At 44.4% G+C, this 21,592-nt stretch overlaps 2 protein-coding genes across 5 annotated transcripts in view; both read left to right on the top strand.

Moving 5' to 3' along the window:
* DARS2 (aspartyl-tRNA synthetase 2, mitochondrial) overlaps nt 1-21,592 on the top strand; it is a 1,012,941-nt gene that overhangs the window by 253,116 nt on the left and 738,233 nt on the right. The gene's annotated exons all lie outside the window — the stretch shown is intronic.
* Nucleotides 1-21,592, top strand: part of RABGAP1L (RAB GTPase activating protein 1 like) — a 151,877-nt gene that overhangs the window by 77,680 nt on the left and 52,605 nt on the right. For 3 of the 4 annotated variants that reach the window (XM_083507093.1, XM_083507094.1, XM_083507095.1), the window contains exons 16-19: nt 2,552-2,626; nt 4,124-4,249; nt 12,919-13,062; nt 16,533-16,574. In XM_083507093.1, the coding sequence (XP_083363219.1) occupies nt 2,552-2,626; nt 4,124-4,249; nt 12,919-13,062; nt 16,533-16,574 (387 nt within the window). Of the gene's footprint in view, nt 1-2,551; nt 2,627-4,123; nt 4,250-4,275; nt 4,287-12,918; nt 13,063-16,532; nt 16,575-21,592 lie in introns of those variants that run through there. The other variant, XM_083507097.1, reaches the window with a different exon arrangement.

Consider the following 21,592-nt stretch of genomic DNA (forward strand, 5'->3'; position numbering starts at 1 on the left):
GGACGACGATCGATGGAGAGAATTGTTCGAGACGTCAGAAGATGAGGAAGATTCGTTTCGGGGTTTTAGCCCTTCACCTCCCAGGGGGGAGGAATTGGGAGGGGGTGAGGGGGGCCCTGGAGGGGAGGTGGATGTCAGGGAACTGCCATCAGAGCATCAGGTGGTGGAGGGACTCAGGCAGGATGAAAGAGACTCAACTGCTGAAGCAGGGACCAGCAGGGGGAGGAGTGGGTCTCTGAGGGAATGCGAGCAGGAGGGAGGGCTCAGGGAGGCTTCCAGCGAGAACAGTGGGGAGGTATCGGAGTCTCCCATAGGGAGACCCACACCTCGCAGGAAACTGTCACGCCGTGAGTCCAGGAGACGCGTTTCCGTTAAGGAACTTCTTTGCTGGAAACGCTTCCGCAGACAGCCACTGTCGGACTCTACTAGTGACTAGAGCAGACATGTCTGAGGAGCTCCGTCACACACGGAGGTTTGTGGGGTCGCACAAACTCTGAGGGAGCACGTTTTCACGCACAAGCAGCTAATCAAACCCTCACAGATCCGATGGCACCTTTACATTCGCCAGCAAATAATATTTTTTGTTTCAAGGTTCTGAAAATTGATGTGCACTTTAGATTTGATGGTGCATTAGACTTGAGTAAATATGGTACTTCGGCTTATCAAAACTTTAAAAAGGTCGCAGATGACTCTGGGGTTGTGGCGCTCATCTCGCTTTACAGGCTGAGGGAGCCAGCGTTTGTCTGCTCTGCAGACAATTTCTCCGGTTCATGTGGCTAGCATGACTAAGCAGCTTCTGGCGCAACAGAACACCGACACCAGAACAGCGCACAGAAATGCCGTTTACCTTCCCACCAGATTTATCTACTTGCACTTTGAGATGCTTTCGAACTGCTAGGTTGGCAGGAGCTGGGACTGAACAACGGGAGCTCACCCCGTTGTGGGGATTCGAACTGCCAACCTTCTGATTGGCAAGCCCAAGAGGCTCAGTGGTTTTAGACCACAATGCAAACCGCGTCCCCTAACTTTAAACTTTATCCAAGCAAAATCATGAATAGTAGTACCATAATTTTGTTTTAAAAAGGATTTGAGAGGAAGGAATTACATGTTTGCAGTATCTCCCAAAGTGTAGGCTGCCTTCACCCTTTACCACTTTACCTGTTGCAGACTTTGCATCCAAAATCTTCCCTGTTAACCAACTCATTAGACATCCTTCCTGAGTTCCTCCTCTGTGTGCATGTAGTCTGTTTTTATTCACTGAATCGTACTTTCAGATTTATCTGCATGCCCACACATATACCGTATTTTTCGCACCATAGGACGCACTTTTCCCCCTCCAAAAATGAAGGGGAAATGTGTGTGCGTCCTATGGTGCGAATGCAGGCTTTCACTGAACCCTGGAGAGTGAGAGGGGTCGGTGCGCACCGACCCCTCATGCTCTCCAGGCTTCGCGGACCTGTCCGCAAGCAGCGGGACCGCTCCCGCTGCTTGCGGAGAGCTGCCAGCATGCCGAAGCCTGCGCGCGCTGAGAGCAGCGCGCCCAGGCTTCGCGGACCTCTCCGCAAGCAGCGGGAGCGCTCCCGCGGCTTGCAGAGAGCTGCCTGTTTGGGGGCTGGGGTCGGGGGAAGCTCGAGCTTCTCCCGTCCCAGCCCCGCGCCTGGGGGGGAAATAATTTTTTTTCCTTTATTTCCCCCCCAAAAAACTGGGTGCGCCCTATGGTCCGGTGCGCCCTATGGTGCGAAAAATACGGTACTTAATTGCTGCTTCCTTTTCATTTGTTCAGTGAACTTTTTCTGCCTTGGTGTCAGTCCATGACACTTTGTGATCCCTGCTCCCTACTTCAAATGGAAATAGTATTTATTAGGGATAATAGTAATTCACCTGGTGCATAAGGTATCTTCATTAGTCAAGCGTCTATAAGATACCATAAGATTTATAGTTTATTTATAGCTGCATAATATTTTGGGGCAGGAATCTTAATTTATCCGATGCAAGTGATTAAGTATGCCCTGACCGATAAAAACCAGTGCCAAAAGACTGCAGAGTTTTGCTGCGGCAGATTCACAGCTGCCTGCGTAGTTCAAAATGGTGAAATTGGTAGTCAAGATAACTCCTGGGCTAATTGTTAGTTGCTGCAAGAACGAGCTCATACATGTTTATCTGCTTTGAAACTTTGAAGCCTTCATTTTGGTTCAGTTAGTTGGGGAAGGAGAGGCTTCTGATGCTGTCTGCCTGTCAGCTACTCCCTTATCTGAGGGATGGACAAGAGCTGGGAAGGGGCCTCTAATCCATTGATGCTGGCTTATGTAATGTTTAACATATTAACACTTTGCGGACAAGTCATGACAACTGCCTGCAACTTCAGTGTCCAACCCTAGTCTGTCATAGCAGTGGAGCGTTGCAGGCTAAGTTTTAAGTTTACACCTTTTTAAATAAAGCACTAGAACAGGCCATTCTGGAAAGACCTCATTGCTCTCTGTACCATCACCTGAATTGTGAACATGGACTGACATTATTCACTATTGTAATAAAACTTGCCTTTTTATTACAGGCATATTCAGTGTATGATGAAGAAATTGGTTATTGTCAGGGTCATTCCTTTCTAGCTGCTGTTCTGCTGCTGCACGTGAGTAGACCATGGAAATGATGTTCTTGCTTAATGAGCAAAAGCAGTTAAAAGATTTTTGCTTTCCATATCTCAAATACTTGTAAGATTCCCTTTCCTGCTTAATCCTCTTTTCTTCTTGCTGCTTCCTTTTGTCCAGAATGAAACTAGAACAGGGCTACTTTGTTCTTTGTTTAGCTGCCTCTAGCTTCCTCCATTTCCCACTCCCATATTTGCCCACTCGACTGCTTTGATCTGCAGAACTGCTACTGTTACAGGTGCTACGTAATACTCATTCCACATTTGTAAATGCCCCTCCATTGTGAGAATTGCCCATTTATTATTACACTCTGCTTCCTACTCTTTAACCTTTTTCTCATCCGCAAGAGGGCCTGTCATCCCATGGTTGCAAAACTTACTTGGGAGTCTTTGGCACGTTGTATCTAACTCTGAAAGCTATGGGGCACATTATGTATTGGCTCATCCGTCTCTTTATGCTCTCTAAAACTCTAAAAGATTTTTGTGAAAGGTTGTTCAAAGGTAAATCCTATGTTGGTTCCTCAACAAAACATATTTTTTTTTATACTTGATAATTCTATATCCAGTAATTATTTCCACCAGTTTTCACAGAGCAGATACTAAGCTAGCTCTCCCCCCTGGATCCCCGTTTAAAAATTGGTGATAAATTTACCACTTTCCAGTCCTTGGGTATGGAAACTGATCTGAGAGACAAGTTATATATTTTTGTAAGGTTTTCAGCAATTTCATATTTGAGTTCTTCAAGAATTCTCAGGTACATATTGTTAGGACCCAATGATTGCTTAGATTTTAATTTGCCTATAAAACCTATAACTTTGTCTCTTGTCACCACTATTTGCTTCAGTTCTTCATGCTCCTTTCCTGAGAAAGTTAGTTTTGAGTACATGGATCTGTAACCCTCCATGAAACACACTGGACAGCGCTCACACTTCTGGATTTCTGCCTTTATATCTGTCATTGTTATTTATTGAGTTTGTTTACTTATGAACCTGGAATTTGTAAGATCAGAAGGTGGAGAGTTGACTGCCTTGGGCGTATTGCTCTATTGCTAAACTTGTACAAATGCTTAACTTGCTTGTTAGCTTTATTCTCTGTCACTAGGACAAAAACACTTTATCAGGTAGGGCTCCCGTTGTGCTTATAGAACAGGTTTAGAAGACTGTTTTCAGGTTTGAGGGAGTTCACCTTGAAATATATTTGTATTTTCTCAGCTAGGAAAACTTGCACTTCAGCAACATCACTAGTACTATAACTAAAATGGCAGGTGCATGTATTGTAAGGCCCATAATTTATAGAATAATAGAACTTGCTGTTCACAAAATCAAAAGTAATTTCTAAATGCAATATTTAGAGAAATGCTTTTGTTTGCTTGCTTTGCACCCTTTGCATATAATCCTCTATGTACAACACATTCTAGGGCTAAAGCATTACAGAGCTCACATGAGGGCCGCTTTGTTCATTTAAATGGTTTCCATGCAGATGCCTGAAGAGCAAGCCTTCTGTGTGCTGGTGAGGATAATGTATGACTATGGCCTGCGGGACCTCTATAAAAACAACTTAGAAGATCTTCGCAGCAAATTTTACCAGTTGGAGAAACTTATACAGGTAAGGTCTGGATTATTTTGTGGAGAAACTTATACAGGTAAGCTCTGGATTATACAGGTAAGCATGCATTATTTTGTGAAGTTACTTCCAGTAAAACGACTGCCATTGGTCTCATTGCATTTGTTTAAATGGAAAATTATAATCTATTTCATATGAAAGGTTATCTCCATACAGAAATATCATATTGTCTTTATTATATCCTAGCTTCCTGCTCTCTAAAGAAGAAATGATACATCTTTAAATTTACTTTCACATTTTATTGGTATAATTGAAGTGTTCTCCTGGGCCTCCCCAGGGGTATTTGACAACACTGGGATGGTGCCTCCACTGGAACAGAATAGCAGGATACATCTTCTTGCTTCTCCAGAGGTTGAGGCCACCCTGACCTATCAGGCCAGCCTTGGATTCAGAACCTTTTGTCTTTAGTTTATACTTCTGCTTCTCCGTTCCTCCCCTGATAGAGAAGGGTAACAAGGACACTTAAGGGAAACTACAGGTAGTTGCTGTTGCATCCTTATCCCACTCCCAGCACTGGGTTGAGTGGGAGAGTCCAGGGTTAGGTGCAGTTATATTATGGAAGAGAGGGAAAAATAGTGGAAGTGAACAGCTGGCTTCGCAAATGGTGTAAACAGGAACGGTTTGGATTCTTAGATCATGGACTGCAAGCGATGGGCTGCACCTCACAACGGTTGGGAGAAATGTTTTTGCCAAAAATCTCAGAAACCTCATCAGGAGGGCTTTAAACTGACTAATGTGGGGGAGGGAGACAGTGCTCCTGAAGGTAGGAGTCTATCAATTGATGAAGATGATCATCCAAATGTCATAGACCAAATGGAGCAAACAGCACGCAGACCTAGTGGTGGGAGGAAAAAATCCTTAAATAAGAGACACGGGGGAATGATTAATGGACTTCAATGTCTGTACACTAATGCGCAAAGCATGGGAAATAAACAAGATGAGCTTGAGCTCTTGGTACAGCAAACTAAATATGACATAATAGGCATCACTGAAACCTGGTGGGATAAGTCCCACGATTGGAATGTAATAATGGGGGGATACAATCTATTTCAGAGAAACAGACCAGACAAGAAAGGAGGAGGAGTGGCGTTATATGTCAGGGATGTGTATACCTGTGAAGAGATCCAAGATTTAGAACCTCAAAGCCAAAGTGAGAGCATTTGGGTCAAAATTAAGGGAGAGAAGAATAACAGAGACCTCATTGTGGGAGTTTACTATAGATCCCCAAGCCAAACGGAGGACATAGATGATGCCTTCCTGGAACAGATGGCCAAGCATGCAAAAGGAAGGGAGATAGTAGTAATGGGGGACTTCAATTACCCGGATATTTGTTGGATGTCAAACTCAGCCAAGAGTATAAGGTCAAACAGATTCCTCACTGGCCTTGCAGACAACTTCATTGTCCAGAAAGTGGGAGAAGCAACAAGAGGAACAGCCATTTTAGATCTGGTCCTAACCAATGTGGATGACCTGGTCAATGGGGTAGAAGTGGAAGGATCATTAGGCGCGAGTGATCATGCTCTTCTGAAGTTTACTATACAGCGGAAAGGAGCAGCCACGCATACTAGGACTCAATTTCTTGACTTTAAGAAAGCCGACTTCACAAAACTTAGGGAAGTGCTGGGTGAGATCCCATGGACAGTAATACTAAAAGGAAAGGGAGTTCATGATGGCTGGGAGTTTGTTAAGAGGGAGATAGTAAAAGCACAACTTCAGGCAATACCAATGAGACGGAAACATGGAAGGTGCCTAAAGAAGCCAGGGTGGCTATCTAAAGAACTTTTAACTGAGTTAAGATTAAAAAAGGATGTGTACAAAAATGGAAAAGGGGGGAAACCACCAAAGAGGAATTGAAACAAATAGCCAGCACGTGTAGACACAAAGTCAGAAAAGCTAAAGCACAGAATGAACTCAGGCTTGCTAGAGAGGTTAAAAGCAACAAAAAAGGCTTTTATGGGTATGTTTGTAGCAAAAGGAAGAACAAAGAAACAGTGGGGTCACTCAGAGGAGAAGATGGTGAAATGCAAACAGGGGACACAGAAAGGGCTGAACTCCTCAATGCCTTCTTTGCCTCAGTCTTCTCCGATAAAGAAAACAATGCCCGACCTGAAGAATTTGGAGCAAATGATTCAGCAAAGGAAACACAGCCCAGAATAACTAAGGAGATAGTACAAGAATACTTGGCTAGTTTAGATGTATTCAAGTCTCCAGGGCCAGATGAACTGCATCCAAGAGTATTAAAAGAACTGGCAGATGTGATCTCAGAACCACTGGCAGTCATCTTTGAGAATTCCTGGAGAACAGGTAAAGTCCCGGCAGACTGGAGGAGGGCAAATGTTGTCCCTATTTTCAAAAAGGGGGAAAGAGAGGACCCAAATAATTACCGCCCAGTCAGTCTGACATCAATACCAGGGAAGATTCTGGAGCAGATCATTAAGCAAACAGTCTGTGAGCACCTAGAAAGGAATGCTGTGATCACCAATAGTCAGCATGGATTTCTGAAAAATAAGTCATGTCAGACTAACCTGATCTCGTTTTTTGACAGAATTACAAGCCTGGTAGATGAAGGGAACGCAGTTTATGTAGCCTACCTTGATTTCAGCAAGGCATTTGACAAGGTGCCCCATGATATTCTTGTAAAGAAGCTGGTAAAATGCGGTCTTGACTATGCTACCACTCAGTGGATTTGTAACTGGCTGACTGACCGAACCCAAAGGGTGCTCATCAACGGTTCCTCTTCATCCTGGAGAAGAGTGACTAATAGGGTGCCACAGGGTTCTGTCTTGGGCCCGGTCTTATTCAACATCTTTATCAACGACTTGGATGATGGACTCAAGGGCATCCTGATCAAATTTGCATATGACACCAAACTGGGAGGGGTGGCTAACACCCCAGAGGACAGGATCACACTTCAAAACGACCTTGACAGATTAGAGAACTGGGCAAAAACAAACAAGATGAATTTTAACAGGGAGTAATGTAAAGTATTGCACTTGGGCAAAAAAAATGAGAGGCACAAATACAAGATGGGGGACACCTGGCTTGATAGCAGTACATGTGAAAAGGATCTAGGAGTCTTGGTTGACCACAAACTTGACATGAGCCAACAGTGTGACGCGGCAGCTAAAAAAGCCAATGCAATTCTGGGCTGCATCAATAGGAGTATAGCATCTAGATCAAGGGAAGTAATAGTGCGACTGTATTCTGCTCTGGTCAGACCTCACCTGGAGTACTGTGTCCAGTTCTGGGCACCACAATTTAAGAAGGACACTGACAAACTGGAACGTGTCCAGAGGAGGGCAACCAAAATGGTCAAAGGCCTGGAAACGATGCCTTATGAGGAACGGCTAAGGGAGCTGGGCATGTTTAGCCTGGAGAAGAGTAGGTTAAGGGGTGATATGATAGCCATGTTCAAATATAGAAAAGGATGTCACATAGAGGAGGGAGAAAGGTTGTTTTCTGCTGCTCCAGAGAAGCGGACACGGAGCAATGGATCCAAACTTCAAGAAAGAAGATTCCACCTAAACATTAGGAAGAATTTCCTGACAGTAAGAGCTGTTTGACAGTGGAATTTGCTGCCAAGGAGTGTGGTGGAGTCTCCTACTTTGGAGGTCTTTAAGCAGAGGCTTGACAACCATATGTCAGGAGTTCTCTGATGGTGTTTCCTGCTTGGCAGGGGGTTGGACTCGATGGCCCTTGTGGTCTCTTCCAACTCTATGATTCTATGATCAGTTCTATAACTCAGTCAAAGAAAGCAGTATAAAATGAAGGCAGTCCAGCCACCTCTCCTCTCCTATAGGGTAGGTAAGAGGACACTCAGCACACAGAATACATTTTTGGTGCCAAGAATTGGTGTGGGTGAGTATTGCCAATGCCTCCCTTCCAGATTGATCCAGAGTTGGGGCCAGTGAAGGAATTGGTGGCTCAAGACATTCAAGGGGTGCTCCCCACCCCTATCTTGCTATGAGTTTCAGAGATGCACAAATATAGAAAAGCACAAATACAAAAAGAATGGACGCAGATCCAGACAGAAATGTAAGAGGGGTCATAGGTCTTAATCCACCAGCTCCTCCACAAGCTCCAGGAGATCCTCCTCTTAGCAATCTTGAGTTCACCAAGGCAAGCCAAAGCCTCAAGGCAACCTCAAAGCCATCCACTCAGATGGAGGGGAATGAGAAATGGAATTAAAACCAAGTAAACTCTCTCGCCCCACTACAATCAAAGGTTGGGAAGTAACTTAACCCTGGCATTTTTATCCAGTCCTTAAGGATGGGAGTAGAGTGAGCTCTTAGAGGAAGATACTTAGACGGTCTCTAGCTATGAACATATCCTTCCTACCTCAGTAGTTCCCTACCTTATTGCCAAAGCAAAGGTTTGCTTCATTCTCCAGCTTTCAGAGGTTTCCGTATCCCAAAGGAACACATGCAGCCTTCCTGCAAGGTCCACCAAAATGTCTCTTGGTTTGCTTTCCAGAATCATTCAGAAATATCTGAAAGACAGAGTGGGCTAATCTTTTTAAACTCAAACCTGAAGGCATTACTTTCTCCCTGGCAAGGTCACAATTCAAGGTGCTGCTGATGGATACACCTATAGCTGACCTCACCTCTATAGCAGTGATTCCCACAGATCATAATCCCACCTTCATAAAGGTGGACCTAGAGATCCCTGTAATAAGAGTGTGGAGGCCTCACCTTATTCAGGGGGATGGAGGTGCCAGTTGGAGTCTTTCAGACCTTGGTCACAAATTCATTTTTTGTCAGGGCTGTCTGGGCAGAGGTGACTCCGACAACCTGTAAACCCATCAAACCCATCAAAGATTTCTTGAAGAGGGTCTCTGGTCATGTCACGAGTCAATGGTGGCTGCTCCTCACTGCACTCTGGAGGCAGCGAAGGGAAGGAGATTCAGGCAGGGAAAAGCCAGGATTTATGAGGCAAAAATCCTGGCAGGGTTCCCCAGTGGGTTCTGAGGAGCTCACTGCATCCTGCTGTGCCGCGCAAGCCTGTGTCTGCCAACTTGAAATGCATGGCGGGTACGACCTGGGAGTGTGTCCCTGCCATGGATGAGACTCCATCTCTGGCTAATTTGTGGTTGGTTCCTCCATAATTCAGACAATTGACATTAATCAAGAGGCGCTCCTGGACCGATCTATGCTAATGCTAATGCTACAACCAGTCGGCTGCCCAAAGGACTGGGCTTGGTTCTTTGAAGGTATCTGAATGTTTTCTTTGAAGCTTCAGAACAGCCGGGAAAGGAAGGGGGAGGACAAGGTGCTTTGTGCTTTCTTGTGGTTTTCAAATGGTCTCCTTGTTCTTGTCCTCCCCTGCAGAATGAAAGAGACATGTGTAGCCACTGTTATGTTACTCTGTTTGTTACTTCAGAAAAGAGGGGGAAGGCTTTTGATTTATGTTCAACAAAGAATTTAACAAGGTTTTACTAAGAGGCTGAATGGACTTTAAAATTATTCCTGGACTGGACTAGGAGTGCTGATGGAGTAATGCAGTTGGGAATGAACTGCTGCCAAACAGATGTGGTAAAGAGGCTGAATTTGAGAGAAGATCTTGCTTTCAACTGTGTGCCGAGGAAGAACTCCAGAGTGGAATTTTAATGGCACAGTTTGTGAGTTATTTATGGCTGCAGCTCATACGGTAGTCAGTAAACAGCGGAAGAAATTGAATGTGACCTTGTAAAGGTAAAGGTACCCCTGCCCATACGGGCCAGTCGTGTCCGACTCTAGGGTTGTGCGCTCATCTCACTCTAGAGGCCGGGAGCCAGCGCTGTCCGCAGACACTTCCGGGTCATGTGGCCAGCGTGACGAAGCTGCTCTGGCGAGCCGGCACCAGTGCAGCACACGGAAACGCCATTTACCTTCCCGCTTTAAAGCGGTACCTATTTATCTACTTGCACTTAAGGGTGCTTTCGAACTGCTAGGTGGGCAGGAGCTGGGACCGAAAGACAGGAGCTCACCCTGCCGCGGGGATTCGAACCGCCGACCATGCGATTGGCAAGCCCTAGGCACTGAGGTTTTACCCACAGCGCCACCTGCATCCCCTTATGTGACCTTGTACCATCCAGATAAACACTGCAAATGGAAGTCTCATAGGAGTGGCAAGACTATGGATCACAGTTTTCAAATAGGTTTTAGGATTTAAACAGTAAAGGCTTGGGCAAGGGCTTCAGTACCAGCTACATTAAGCAGCAACATGCAGCCCTGGCAAGCATTCTAGCTTATAAGGAGAAGGGCTCCATCGCTTTGTCCGGCATGTGAAATGCTTCCTTAACCATCACTTCAGTTCATGGATTTCCTTTTTGGAATTTCAGCTGGGTCTTCATCATTCTCCTGGGCCTACCATTTATGTAATGACCCAAAATGTTCACTGACAGTGCTTGTGCATAAGACAGTATTCCTGGGAGCCATTCTGTCAGCTTGGAGAGTACAGATCTTATTGGGAAACTCCCAGCTGTGCTTTCTTCATACAAAGTAGCCCCTAGGCCCCATTCCTTTTTAATTCCAAAATCGACACACTTTTTCATGTGTCACAGGAAATATCCCTACTTTGGCTATGCCCTAAGTCAGTGCACCCTAAGGAACAAGACTGGCACAAGCTGGCTATGACTAAGATGCTCCACATCTATTTAGATAGGATGACATACCCTTGGAAAACAAGAGTCCCTATTCATTTCCTTCTTGAACAGATGTTTGGGTACCAGAGTCTCTAAAGCAACCATCTATTGGTGGATGACATGATCTATTGTCTTGGCCAGTCAGAGCTTGGTCAAGAGGCTACTGGTGGGTATTGCAGGCCACTCTCTAAGCATGGCAGCTGCTTTGGCAGCTTTCAAGGGTAGTTTTCCTGATGAGGACATTTAGGCCTTGGTCCACACATTTGCAAAGGTTTATATAATTTATTCTGTTTGCTCAGCAGATTCTGCTTTCAGCATTAAAAAAATGTGAAGGATTGTAAAGTAATAACTTCTGGTTTTCAGAAGTCCATCCAGAATGTATACTGTTACCAACTTGGTATCAAGTTGACTGCAGTATCATCAGCTTAGTGAACTATTTAAATTAGATAAGAGGAATGGTTTTTCGACTCAAACATCGCAATTAGAAAGAAACCTGTTAGATAATAATAATAATAATAATAATAATAATAATAATAATAATAGTAATAATAATATCGTTGTCTAAAATGTATAAGATGCTATTAGAATGGCAAACAAAAGATGAACAGGTGAAATCATCAATGATACACTAAGGAATATATATTGGTCATAATATTGAAATGACAGAGTGGGAGCGACTGTGGAATGTTGATATGAAATTTACTGCATGTTATGGGATAAAAGAAAATTAAATGACAATGATGTATAGATGGTATCTGACTCCCAGTAAATTAGCAAAAATGTATAAGTCAGAATCAGATACCTGTTGGAAGTGTAAGGAGAAAGAGGATACCCTTTTCATATGTAGTGGTCTTGCAAGGTAGCAAAAGCATAATGGAAAATGATATATCATGAGTTGGAAAAAATGCTGAAGATAACGTTTGTAAAAAAAAACCAAAAACCCAGCTTTTCTTTTAGGAATAATAGGTTTAGAGGTACACAAAGAATAAAGCAAACTATCTAGGTATGCTTCCACGGCAGCCGGGCTGCCCACACATTGTACACCCAGGGATGGAAAGAAGAATCGGTTCCAACTAAGGAAATTGGGCAACAAAAACTGATGGAGAGTGCAGAAATGGCGAAATTTACCGGAAGATTAAGAAATCAAGAAGAGAGATGTTTTGATATAGAATGGGGAAAATTTATTGATTATCTGAAGAATTCTTGTAAACAACTTAAATCAGTAGCAGGACTGATATAAAAGTGTGCAGTGAGAATAACTGAAATATAACATAAATGATGACTAGTAGATAGATATGACCTGGAAATGCAGTGGGGAAATATTTAACATAAGTAACCACAGAAGGGGGGGGGAAATGTCGATGATTGGATGTTTCAATTGGATCTGTAAATTCAGATGTGTGATTATATTGTAAAATGTGAAGATGAAAAACAAAATATCAAAAAACCAGAATGTATACTGCTGTAATGCAACCCTGTGTTGTTGAGTGTCCTCTGGGATCCACATGAGGAAATAGATTTTCGCTTATAGTGAATTTCTGTTTTCTGATACCCCCGGAAGGCATTTGTCATAGAATCATTGAGTTGGAATGGGCTACAAGGGTCATCTAGTCCAACCCCCTGCAATGCAGGAATCTTTTGTCCAGTGTGGGGCTCGAACCTTCTTTCTGAGACTAACCAGTTACAGGAGGAGCTGGTGGCTTTTGCCTCCGCTGTACATGTGATTTAATTACTCACCCTGATTTAATTGTTCTTTTGGTTAGCTGTGGACCTGGCATGTCTGCTCTCGGAGGAGGCTCCATCCCAATGTTGTTGAGCGCCCTCCAGGTGTCACAGAAATAAATCATAAGAAAATGTACGTGTTTGTAGGTATATTAGTAGGATCAGCAGGATAGCAAAACAGGTATCAACTTAAAATGTATTTTGGCATGCTAGCATTTGTAATGAAGTATTTCATTCTTAGAAGCCTGCATAGAAATAAATACTTCAGAGAGCAGAAGATGGAGTCAACTTTCTCTTTTACCTCTAGGAGCAGATTCCGGATTTGTATAACCATTTCTTGAAACAGAACTTGGAAGCTCACATGTATGCATCCCAGTGGTTTCTCACCCTCTTCACTGCCAAGTTCCCACTCTGCATGGTCTTCCACATAATTGATTTACTCCTTTGTGAGGTAAAATAAAACCACCTTCAATCTGAAGAGTCTTGCTTTGCATGAAATGAATTGCTACTTTTCTTGAGCTTACTTTTGTTATTGGATCTGAAGGAAGACTACTTGTATTAAATGAAAATATTATATGGGAATGCTCTTACACTTACCGTATTTTTCGCTCTGTAAGACACACCCGACCATAAGACTCACCTAGTTTTTAGAGTAGGAAAACAAGAAATAAGAAAGCAATGCAAAGCCTCTTGAGCGAACAGGGAGGAGCACTCCCTCTGCGCTCAAGAGGCTTTGCGTGGCTATCCCTGAAGCCAGAAGAGCAAGAGGGATCGGTGACTTCAGCGGGATTTCAGACTTCAGCGATAGCTACGCATCCTGCATTCGCTCCATAAGACGCACACACATTTCCCCTTACTTTTTAGGAGGGGAAAAGTGTGTCTTATAGAGTGAAAATTGTCTTAAAATAATGTGGGTTACTCTGCCATCTGTAGCGCAATGGCTCCTGCTAGTGCAACAGGGTTTTCTCCCCTCTCCTCTCATGTACAGTGGTGCCCCGCAAGACGAATGCCTCGCAAGACGGAAAACTTGCTAGATGAAAGAGTTTTCTGTTTTGGAGGTGCTTCGCAAAACGAATCTCCTATGGGCTTGCTTCGCAAGACAAACATGTCTTGCGAGTTCCTGCGGGTTTCCCCCCCTTCCCCCCTTTTTCTAAGCCGCTAAGCTGCTTATCAGCTGATCCGATAAGCCGCTAAAAGCTGCTAAAGCCGCTAATAGTGCTAATCCGCTAATCCGTCAATGGGCTTGCTTTGCAAGACGAAAAAACCGCTAGACGAAGAGAATCACAGAACGGATTCTTTTCGTCTTGCGAGGCACCACTGTACCCCCCCCCCCCAATTGGCTTTAGGGAGGTTGGGAGATACCCTACAACAGTACACGTCAGGAAAGAAAGCGGTGGGTTGTTCCATTCAGCAAGGTGCTATGTATAACCTCTTCCCAAAGTTGCCTTTAAAAAAAAAAAGAACTGGAATGATTGTGGGATAATTTTTCTGACTTTATGCCCTTTCTCTGCTATAAGATTTATTTGAATAATTGAGGCTACTTGTTAAAGGAGAAATCTGCTTTCTAAAAATGTGGTTTCGGCTGCTTCAATGTGCGACCCCCATACACACTATGAAGTTTAAATCAGTTTGCCTCATACACTTTAGTTTACCTTTCAACATTCAGACTGGAAAGAGTCATAGACCTTATACAGAAATAAGAGCAGAGCACTGCTAATACGATTTGCAGGTCCCAGAGACATAAATGAACAAATGAGTAGGCCTGGGTGATGTATCAATACATTGCTCAGGACTGGTATGAGGGGCAGACTGTGATGGGGGCTTCACCCGGGTATATTGCAGGTAAAACAGATACTGCTCCTGAGTCCTCTGCTACCAGCTTCAGGCCGCTAGTAGCAGAGGGACTCAGGAGCAGCGGTGGTTTCACCCATGTTATACTGCTGGGTGAAGCTGTCATCGCTCGGGTCCTCATACTAGCTGGGGCCAATGCAGCTTGTTGTTTCGACATTGAGGTGTATCACCAGGCTGCGGTGTTTGGTTGGTGTGGTGATATAACATTGGTGTGGTGAAAACCTGACATTGCCCAGCCCTGCAAATGAACCTAGTATGTAGAAGAACTGGCATTGTACCCTTTCCTCAAAATCTAATGTCTAAAGGGTGTTTGTGTCTGATTTATGTATATAGCCTAAAGCAGCAGCACAAAATATATTAATTGAACAAAAGTGACAAACAGAAATCTAAGGAGCTTTAACAAAGAGACCTAAATAGTTACGAGGATACCAACCCATTCTGCAGTTTTTCAAAATGTACAAAGTTGTTTTGGGGGAGTGGGGTTTGGCCACGTTACATGTTTGTAACAGCTCAGAGAAATACTGCTTGGGCATTGATTGAGGTGTGTTTTACCAATTTGTATGGCCCAGTAGACTATGACTAAGGCTTCCACACGGGTAGGAAGAGGGAATGTGTGATCCCACAGTGACAGTGCTGATCACCAAACCATGATTTGGTTTTACGTTTGAATTGAACCATTATCATTCAACATCTTGTACTGCAGGGGTCAGCAACCTAAGGCCCATGGGCCACAAGTGGCCCACGGGCTTGTTTAACCAGCCCACGAGCTGCCCCTGAACCGAGCCGCGTGCTTGGTGAGTCCCCGCGTGCTGCTCTAAACCGACGCAGTGTGGTGCGGGGACTCGCTTCCACAGTGCCGGAAATCACATCTGTGCATGTGCAGACGCTGGAAATCGCTTCTGTGCAGACGCCGGCATTGGAAAAATGTGTGCGTTCTGGCTCACAGAGGGATCTCCGCTGGAGTGAACTGGCCCAGGCGAGGTAAACCTCACCGAGCCCTGTTGTACTGTATGTAAAGACCTGTGACACATTATGTTCAGGATATGTAAAGTAACTGCTGCCGGCTACTGGAGTTTAATTACTGTTACAATTCTGACATCTAGTGGATGAAATCTGGTTTGCTTACACTATATAATAAAAAAATATTCCTTTTGTATTTGTGACCCTGTTTAAATGAATACAACTTTAGTATGTTTAATTTTGTACCAGACGGTGACCAGTACCATTTGTAAGTTACTAGAGCTGGCTGCTAAATCATGAGCCTTGAGGTCACTTGCTTCGTCTCCCCTCTGCACTCTGCCATTGGAATACTCTAATCACACTTAGCAGCAAATCATAGTTAGAATCATAGAATCATAGAATCATAGAATCATAGAGTTGGAAGAGACCACAAGGGCCATCGAGTCCAACCCCCTGCCAAGCAGGAAACACCATCAGAGCACTCCTGACATATGGTTGTCAAGCCTCTGCTTAAAGACCTCCAAAGTAGGAGACTCCACCACACTCCTGGGCAGCAAATTCCACTGTCGAACAGCTCTTACTGTCAGGAAGTTCTTCCTAATGTTTAGGTGGAATCTTCTTTCTTGTAGTTTGGATCCATAGTTAGCGGTCCTGGTTTTAGGGCAAACTCTGAATTGCCACTCACTGCAGTTTTATGTTTCTGATCATGGGTCCTATGGGGAGGAGGAGCCATATGAGCCTAGCATATGTGAGTGCTTGTGCAGAATTCTAATCTAGCATCACTTTATTTATTTATTTATTTATTTATGAATACTATTAATCCACCCTTCCTTGATGATAAACAAATGTCCCTATATGCAGAAAACTAGATAAGAAGAGTTATTTAGTCTAGACTTCTCCTTAATGTGTTAGTTTTGTATTCACAAATACTTTTTTCGCAGGTAAGCCATAATGACTTAGCTGTAGAGTGATGATAATAGCCTAGAAACAGTTTTGCTGCTTGATTTGATGTTTGTGTTAATTTTGCTTGGTCACAGAATTTGTGTTTTGGGGTGTTCCTGTTTTTAAAATTTATAAACCGGATCAATACCATTTATTTCTCTTTTTCAGGGTCTGAATGTAATATTTAATGTAGCACTGGCTCTCCTAAAGGTAAGTCATTTTTGTGTTAGTCCAGGTTTTATGTCCACACATAGCCTTACAAGTAACTCGGCAAAAATTACTCACAACAGCTTTACTAGCCTATCTGACCACATACAGTGGTACCCCGCAAGACGAATGCCTCGCAAGACGGAAAACCCGCAAGACGAAAGGGTTTTCTGTTTTGGAGGCGCTTCGCAAGACGAATTTCCCTATGGGCTTGCATCGCAAGACGAAAGCCCATAGGGAAATGCTGGCGGTCGGGAGCAAAGACTTTCGCCCACAGCCGGCCTTCAGAAGAGGACCTCTTCTGAAGGCCGGCGGGGGGCAAAAGTCTTTGCTCCCCCCCCGCCTGCCTTCCCCCCCGCCTGCCCCGGGCGATCTTAAAATGCTGGCGGGCGGGAGCAAAGCGTTCGCTGCCGACTCCCAGCATTTTAAAATCTCCAAGGGACAGCAGAGAAGTCTCTGTCCCGGGGAGATTTTAAAATGCTGGGGGTCGGGAGCGAAGCGCTGCCGACCCCCAGCATTTTAAAACCTTCCCGGGACACGGGGAGATTTTAAAATGCTGGGGGTCGGCAGCGCTTCGCTCCCGACCACCAGCATTTTAAAACGCTGTTCCGAAGCGGGGAGGGGGGGCGGGGATACCTGCCCCAGCCGCCCCACTTCGGAACGCTGTTCCGAAGCGGGGCGGGGGGTGGGAACACCTTCTGAAGGCGGGCAGGGGGCGAAAGTCTTTGTCCCCCCTGCCTGCCTTCCCAGGGGCTTTTAAATCGCCCCGGACAGCGGAGAAGTCCTCCGCTGTCCGGGGCGATTTTAAAATGCCGCCCGCCAGCATTTTAAGATCTCCCCGGACAGCGGAGAAGTCCTCCGCTGCCCCAGGGTTTTTTAAAATGCTGGGGGTGGGAAGAAAAGCCCTTGTCCCGCCCCCAGCCTTCAGTCTGAAGGCGGTTTCCCTAGGAACGCATTAATTGATTTTCAATGCATTCCTATGGGAAACTGTGCATCGCAAGACGAAAAAACCGCAAGACGAAGAGACTTGCGGAACGAATTAATTTCGTCTTGCGAGGCACCACTGTATGTTTGTGTTGTCATTTGTTGCTTCTTGATAGCCTCCCTGCCAATTTATAAAAACTTCTCTGCCTTGTGATTCGGAGGTAGTTTTTATTCATCATAGCTAGGTGGCTGTTCGAAGCCTGCCCATACAGTTAATAGAAGTTTTATATCAGGCAGTCTATTCCATTACAGGGATTTGAATCAGAAGCTAGTTCTTGTATTATAGGAAACTTCAGTGTGAGCAACAATTATTTTATAAAACTAATTCTTGGCATGAAAGGATCATAAAGACAAATAGGTATATGAAGTATTCTGTATCAGAAAGGAGCTATAGTAATGTGGCCTTTTCCCCTACAAAAGAAGCTGCTGGCCTGACTGAAACTGATAAGGTTGCCCTTGCAACTCTTGGAAGTCTCTTAGAAGACAAGCATTGCTGTTCATACTGGGGAGGTCGAAAGGAAGTAGTAGCAATTGTAGAGCAAAGTGAGATCTCCGTTGCTATGTCCTTGGTTGTGGGCCTTGGCTGGCTTTTTTTGGGAACAAGCACTATATTATATGCATTTCCCCCCTGGGTGACTACAGTCATACCTCGGGTTGAAGTAGCTTCGGGATAAGTATTTTCCCGAATAACAGAGCGTGTTACTTCTGGGTTTCGCCGCTTGCGCATGCGCAGACGGTAAAAATGATGTCATTTGCATGCGCGGATGCAGTGAATCATGACCCGCAGATGCGTGGACGCGGGTTGCGTTCGCTTCTGGGTGCGAATGGGGCTCCGGAACGGATCCCGTTCGCATCCAGAGGTACCACTGTACAGTGGGACCTCGGGTTACATACGCTTCAGGTTACAGACTCCGCTAACCCAGAAATAGTGCTTCAGGTTAAGAACTTTGCTTCAGGATGAGAACAGAAATCGTGCTGCGGTGGCACGGCAGCAGCAGGGGGCCCCATTAGCTAAAGTGGTGCTTCAGGTTAAGAACAGTTTCAGGTTAAGTACGGACCTCTGGAAAGAATTAAGTACTTAACCCGAGGTACCACTGTATAGTGATCAGCAAGGCTGTTGTGTGTTGTGGGGATGAGAGCCTGTTGCATCTAGCTGGGCACTAGATAGAATGAAATACTATATTGAATGAGCAGGTGTATGGAATAAGTGTATCAGTGTCCTGCTTTCAGTTCACTCTCCAGTGCCTTTTTGAAGTGGTAGTCAGCTCAAGGAGACTGAGATATAAGCAGAGTGCCATGTGCCATGACAAAGGTGCTTTGAGAAAATGAAAAATTGTTTTGCTGTGAATGTCTGTTTCAAGACCCTTATAGGGGATATTCCTGATAGGGGTGACATTTCCTACTGGAGGTTCAGGTAGGGTACTTTACGAGGGGAGGAGTCATCCCTCTCCCCGGACTAACTGGCAGGGCAGACAATTCTTCAACCCATAAATGATGCTTGAAAAGAGACCACTTGAAAAATAACTGAAAACATCACTCCAGGAAACTAGCAAGGAAGTGTTGGGGTGTGTGTGTGTGTGTGTGTGTGTGTGTGTGTGTGTGTGTGTGCAGGGAGCCACAGACAGAACAAGGATAGCAGATGCCCCCTGCCCTCACTTTAGGAGACAAAAAGCTCAGTTTACAGGTAACTCTCTAGGTTGGGGAAAGAAGCCCTAACCATATGTGAGGTGGTGGATGATGTTGTAACCCACAGCCCTCCCCACCAAGTTGTCAGTGGAGAAAGGAAAGGTGGGCATAATGTCCTCCATTGGGGTCTTCAAACATAAATTCGCAAGACAAATGTCCATTTATGCCAAATCATTATGGGGGGACATTCCTTTAAAAAGAAAAGTAATAATAATAAATTTTATTAAGGCTTTTCATAATGCAATGTACTACAATAAAAATAAAGAAATAAAAACAGAAACAGAAAAAAGAGGAAGAAGAATGTTAAGGTCATCTTGAATCCCAATACTGTCTTCTGCGGCGTTGGCTGCCCCTTCCAGTTTGGTGTCATCCAAGTCATTTATAAAGGTGTTGAACAACAATGGACCCAGGACAGAACTCTGTGGCACCCCACTTGTCACTTTTCCCCAGGATGACAGGGAACTGTTAGTGAGCACTCTTTGGGTTCAAGTCAACCAGCTACAGATTCAACTGTTACTTTGTTTAGTCCACATTTTATCAGTTTCTCCACAATATTATGGGGGACTTTGTCAAAAGCCTTACTGAAATCAAGATACACTACATCCACAGCATTTCCCTGATCTACTAAACTTGTGATTCGTCTGGCATGACTTGTTTTTGAGAAACCCATTCTGAGTCTTGGTAATCACAGCATTGTTTCCTAAGTGCTCACAGACTGTTTAATTATATGTTCTAGGGCCTTCTCTGGTATCAGTGTCAAGCTCACTGGTTGGTAGTTACCTGGGCCTTCTCTCCCCCCCCCCCCCGAATATGGAGCCAACATTTGCCTGCCTCCAGTCCACAGGGACCTTATCTGTTCTCCAAGAATTCTCAAAGATTATAGACAGAGACACTGAGATTTCATCTGCAAGCTCCTTTAGTACCCTTAGGTGCAGTTCACCAGGCCCTGGAGATTTGAATTCATTTAAAGTAGTCAGGTGTTCCCTTACTGCCTCTTTTCTTATCTTGGGCTGCAGCTCCCTCCTTGCATCACAAGATTGGGCATTGCTTTCCTGTTGGGTGACGACAGGCAGAGTAAGTGTTGAGCAGTTCTGTCTTCTCTCTGTTACCCAATAGCATTTCTCCATCTTCTCCATGCAAGGGACTTACCACTTGCTTGTTCTTCCTCTTGTTTCAACATAGCCGAAGAAACCTTTCAAAATTATTTTTAACCTCTCTTGCAAGCCTGAGTTCATTCTGACTGGAAGCCCTCGAACTTACTGTCACATGAAGTTTGGACCTTAGGTCTTCTCTAAAGAGCAGCTCTCAAGTATTAAAATGAAGACTTGAGTGATTCTGATGTTTGGTTATAAATGACAATGCAGCATAATGTCGCAACAAAACAAAAAGTTTTTAAGAGGTTTTTATCATACCAGTTAAGGATTACACACAGTAAGTATTTGGGGTTTGCCTAAAAACCCCGTGACACACCTGCACATGACACACACACATTGGGAGATGCTGATGTAGATCATACTGACCTTAATGAACCAAGGCAGCTTCCTGTGTTCCTAACTGATGAAGTGGGCTCTTGGTTACTAAAGACTGTGTCACCAAATAAGTTTTTAAGGCAATAGTATATGTAAACCTTTCCTGAGATCCAGTTTTATATTTTAAGCTCAGCCATTCACCCATTCACCCATGAACTCTGTACTTTGCGGAGGCTGTTTTAGAAATCAGAGCGCAAGTGTGATTCATGTACAGAGTCTTCCCACCACCATCCAAATCTGAGAGTGTTATAGCTATATAGCAGATTGGTGTGGGAGGCATTTGGAAAGTGGTAAATGGAATGGGGAGTTTTCCTAACTTAACATCATGCAGCCCACCATCCCTGATCTCTGATCTCCTCCCCCCTCCAGCATACTTACTATAAATTGTTATGGGCTTGAAGAAGATGGTTCATTCTTCCTCTCCATGCTTGAAGTTTCCTCTTCTTGCTCTCACCATCACCCCCTCCCTTCCCCCCCACCCTAATTGCCTCCTAGTTTGTGGGGTATAGGTTTAAATTATTTTTTTTACCATCCTTTCTATTAGTGAACTTGGGTGGTTGAGTTCAGTTTGTAATCGAAATAGGATGTTGGCACAGGGTGGGGGACATTCTCTTGTCTTCATTATTGAGCCTTACCAACCGAAACTCGTACAACACAACAGGTCTAGACTGTGCTCTAGACACCCCTTGAGATTCATCTGCTGTAACAGCAGAGGCAAGGTCGCGATGGATGCAAGCAATTTTATCCTCAAAATGCTTTGCAAACAAGTATCAGTGAGCTGCTGTTAGTTCTACCACCTCCTTTGAGCCAGACTGTAACTGG

Source organism: Podarcis liolepis (assembly GCF_965112155.1).
Source record: "Podarcis liolepis genome assembly, chromosome: 6".
Classification (NCBI taxonomy): Eukaryota; Metazoa; Chordata; class Lepidosauria; order Squamata; family Lacertidae; genus Podarcis; species Podarcis liolepis.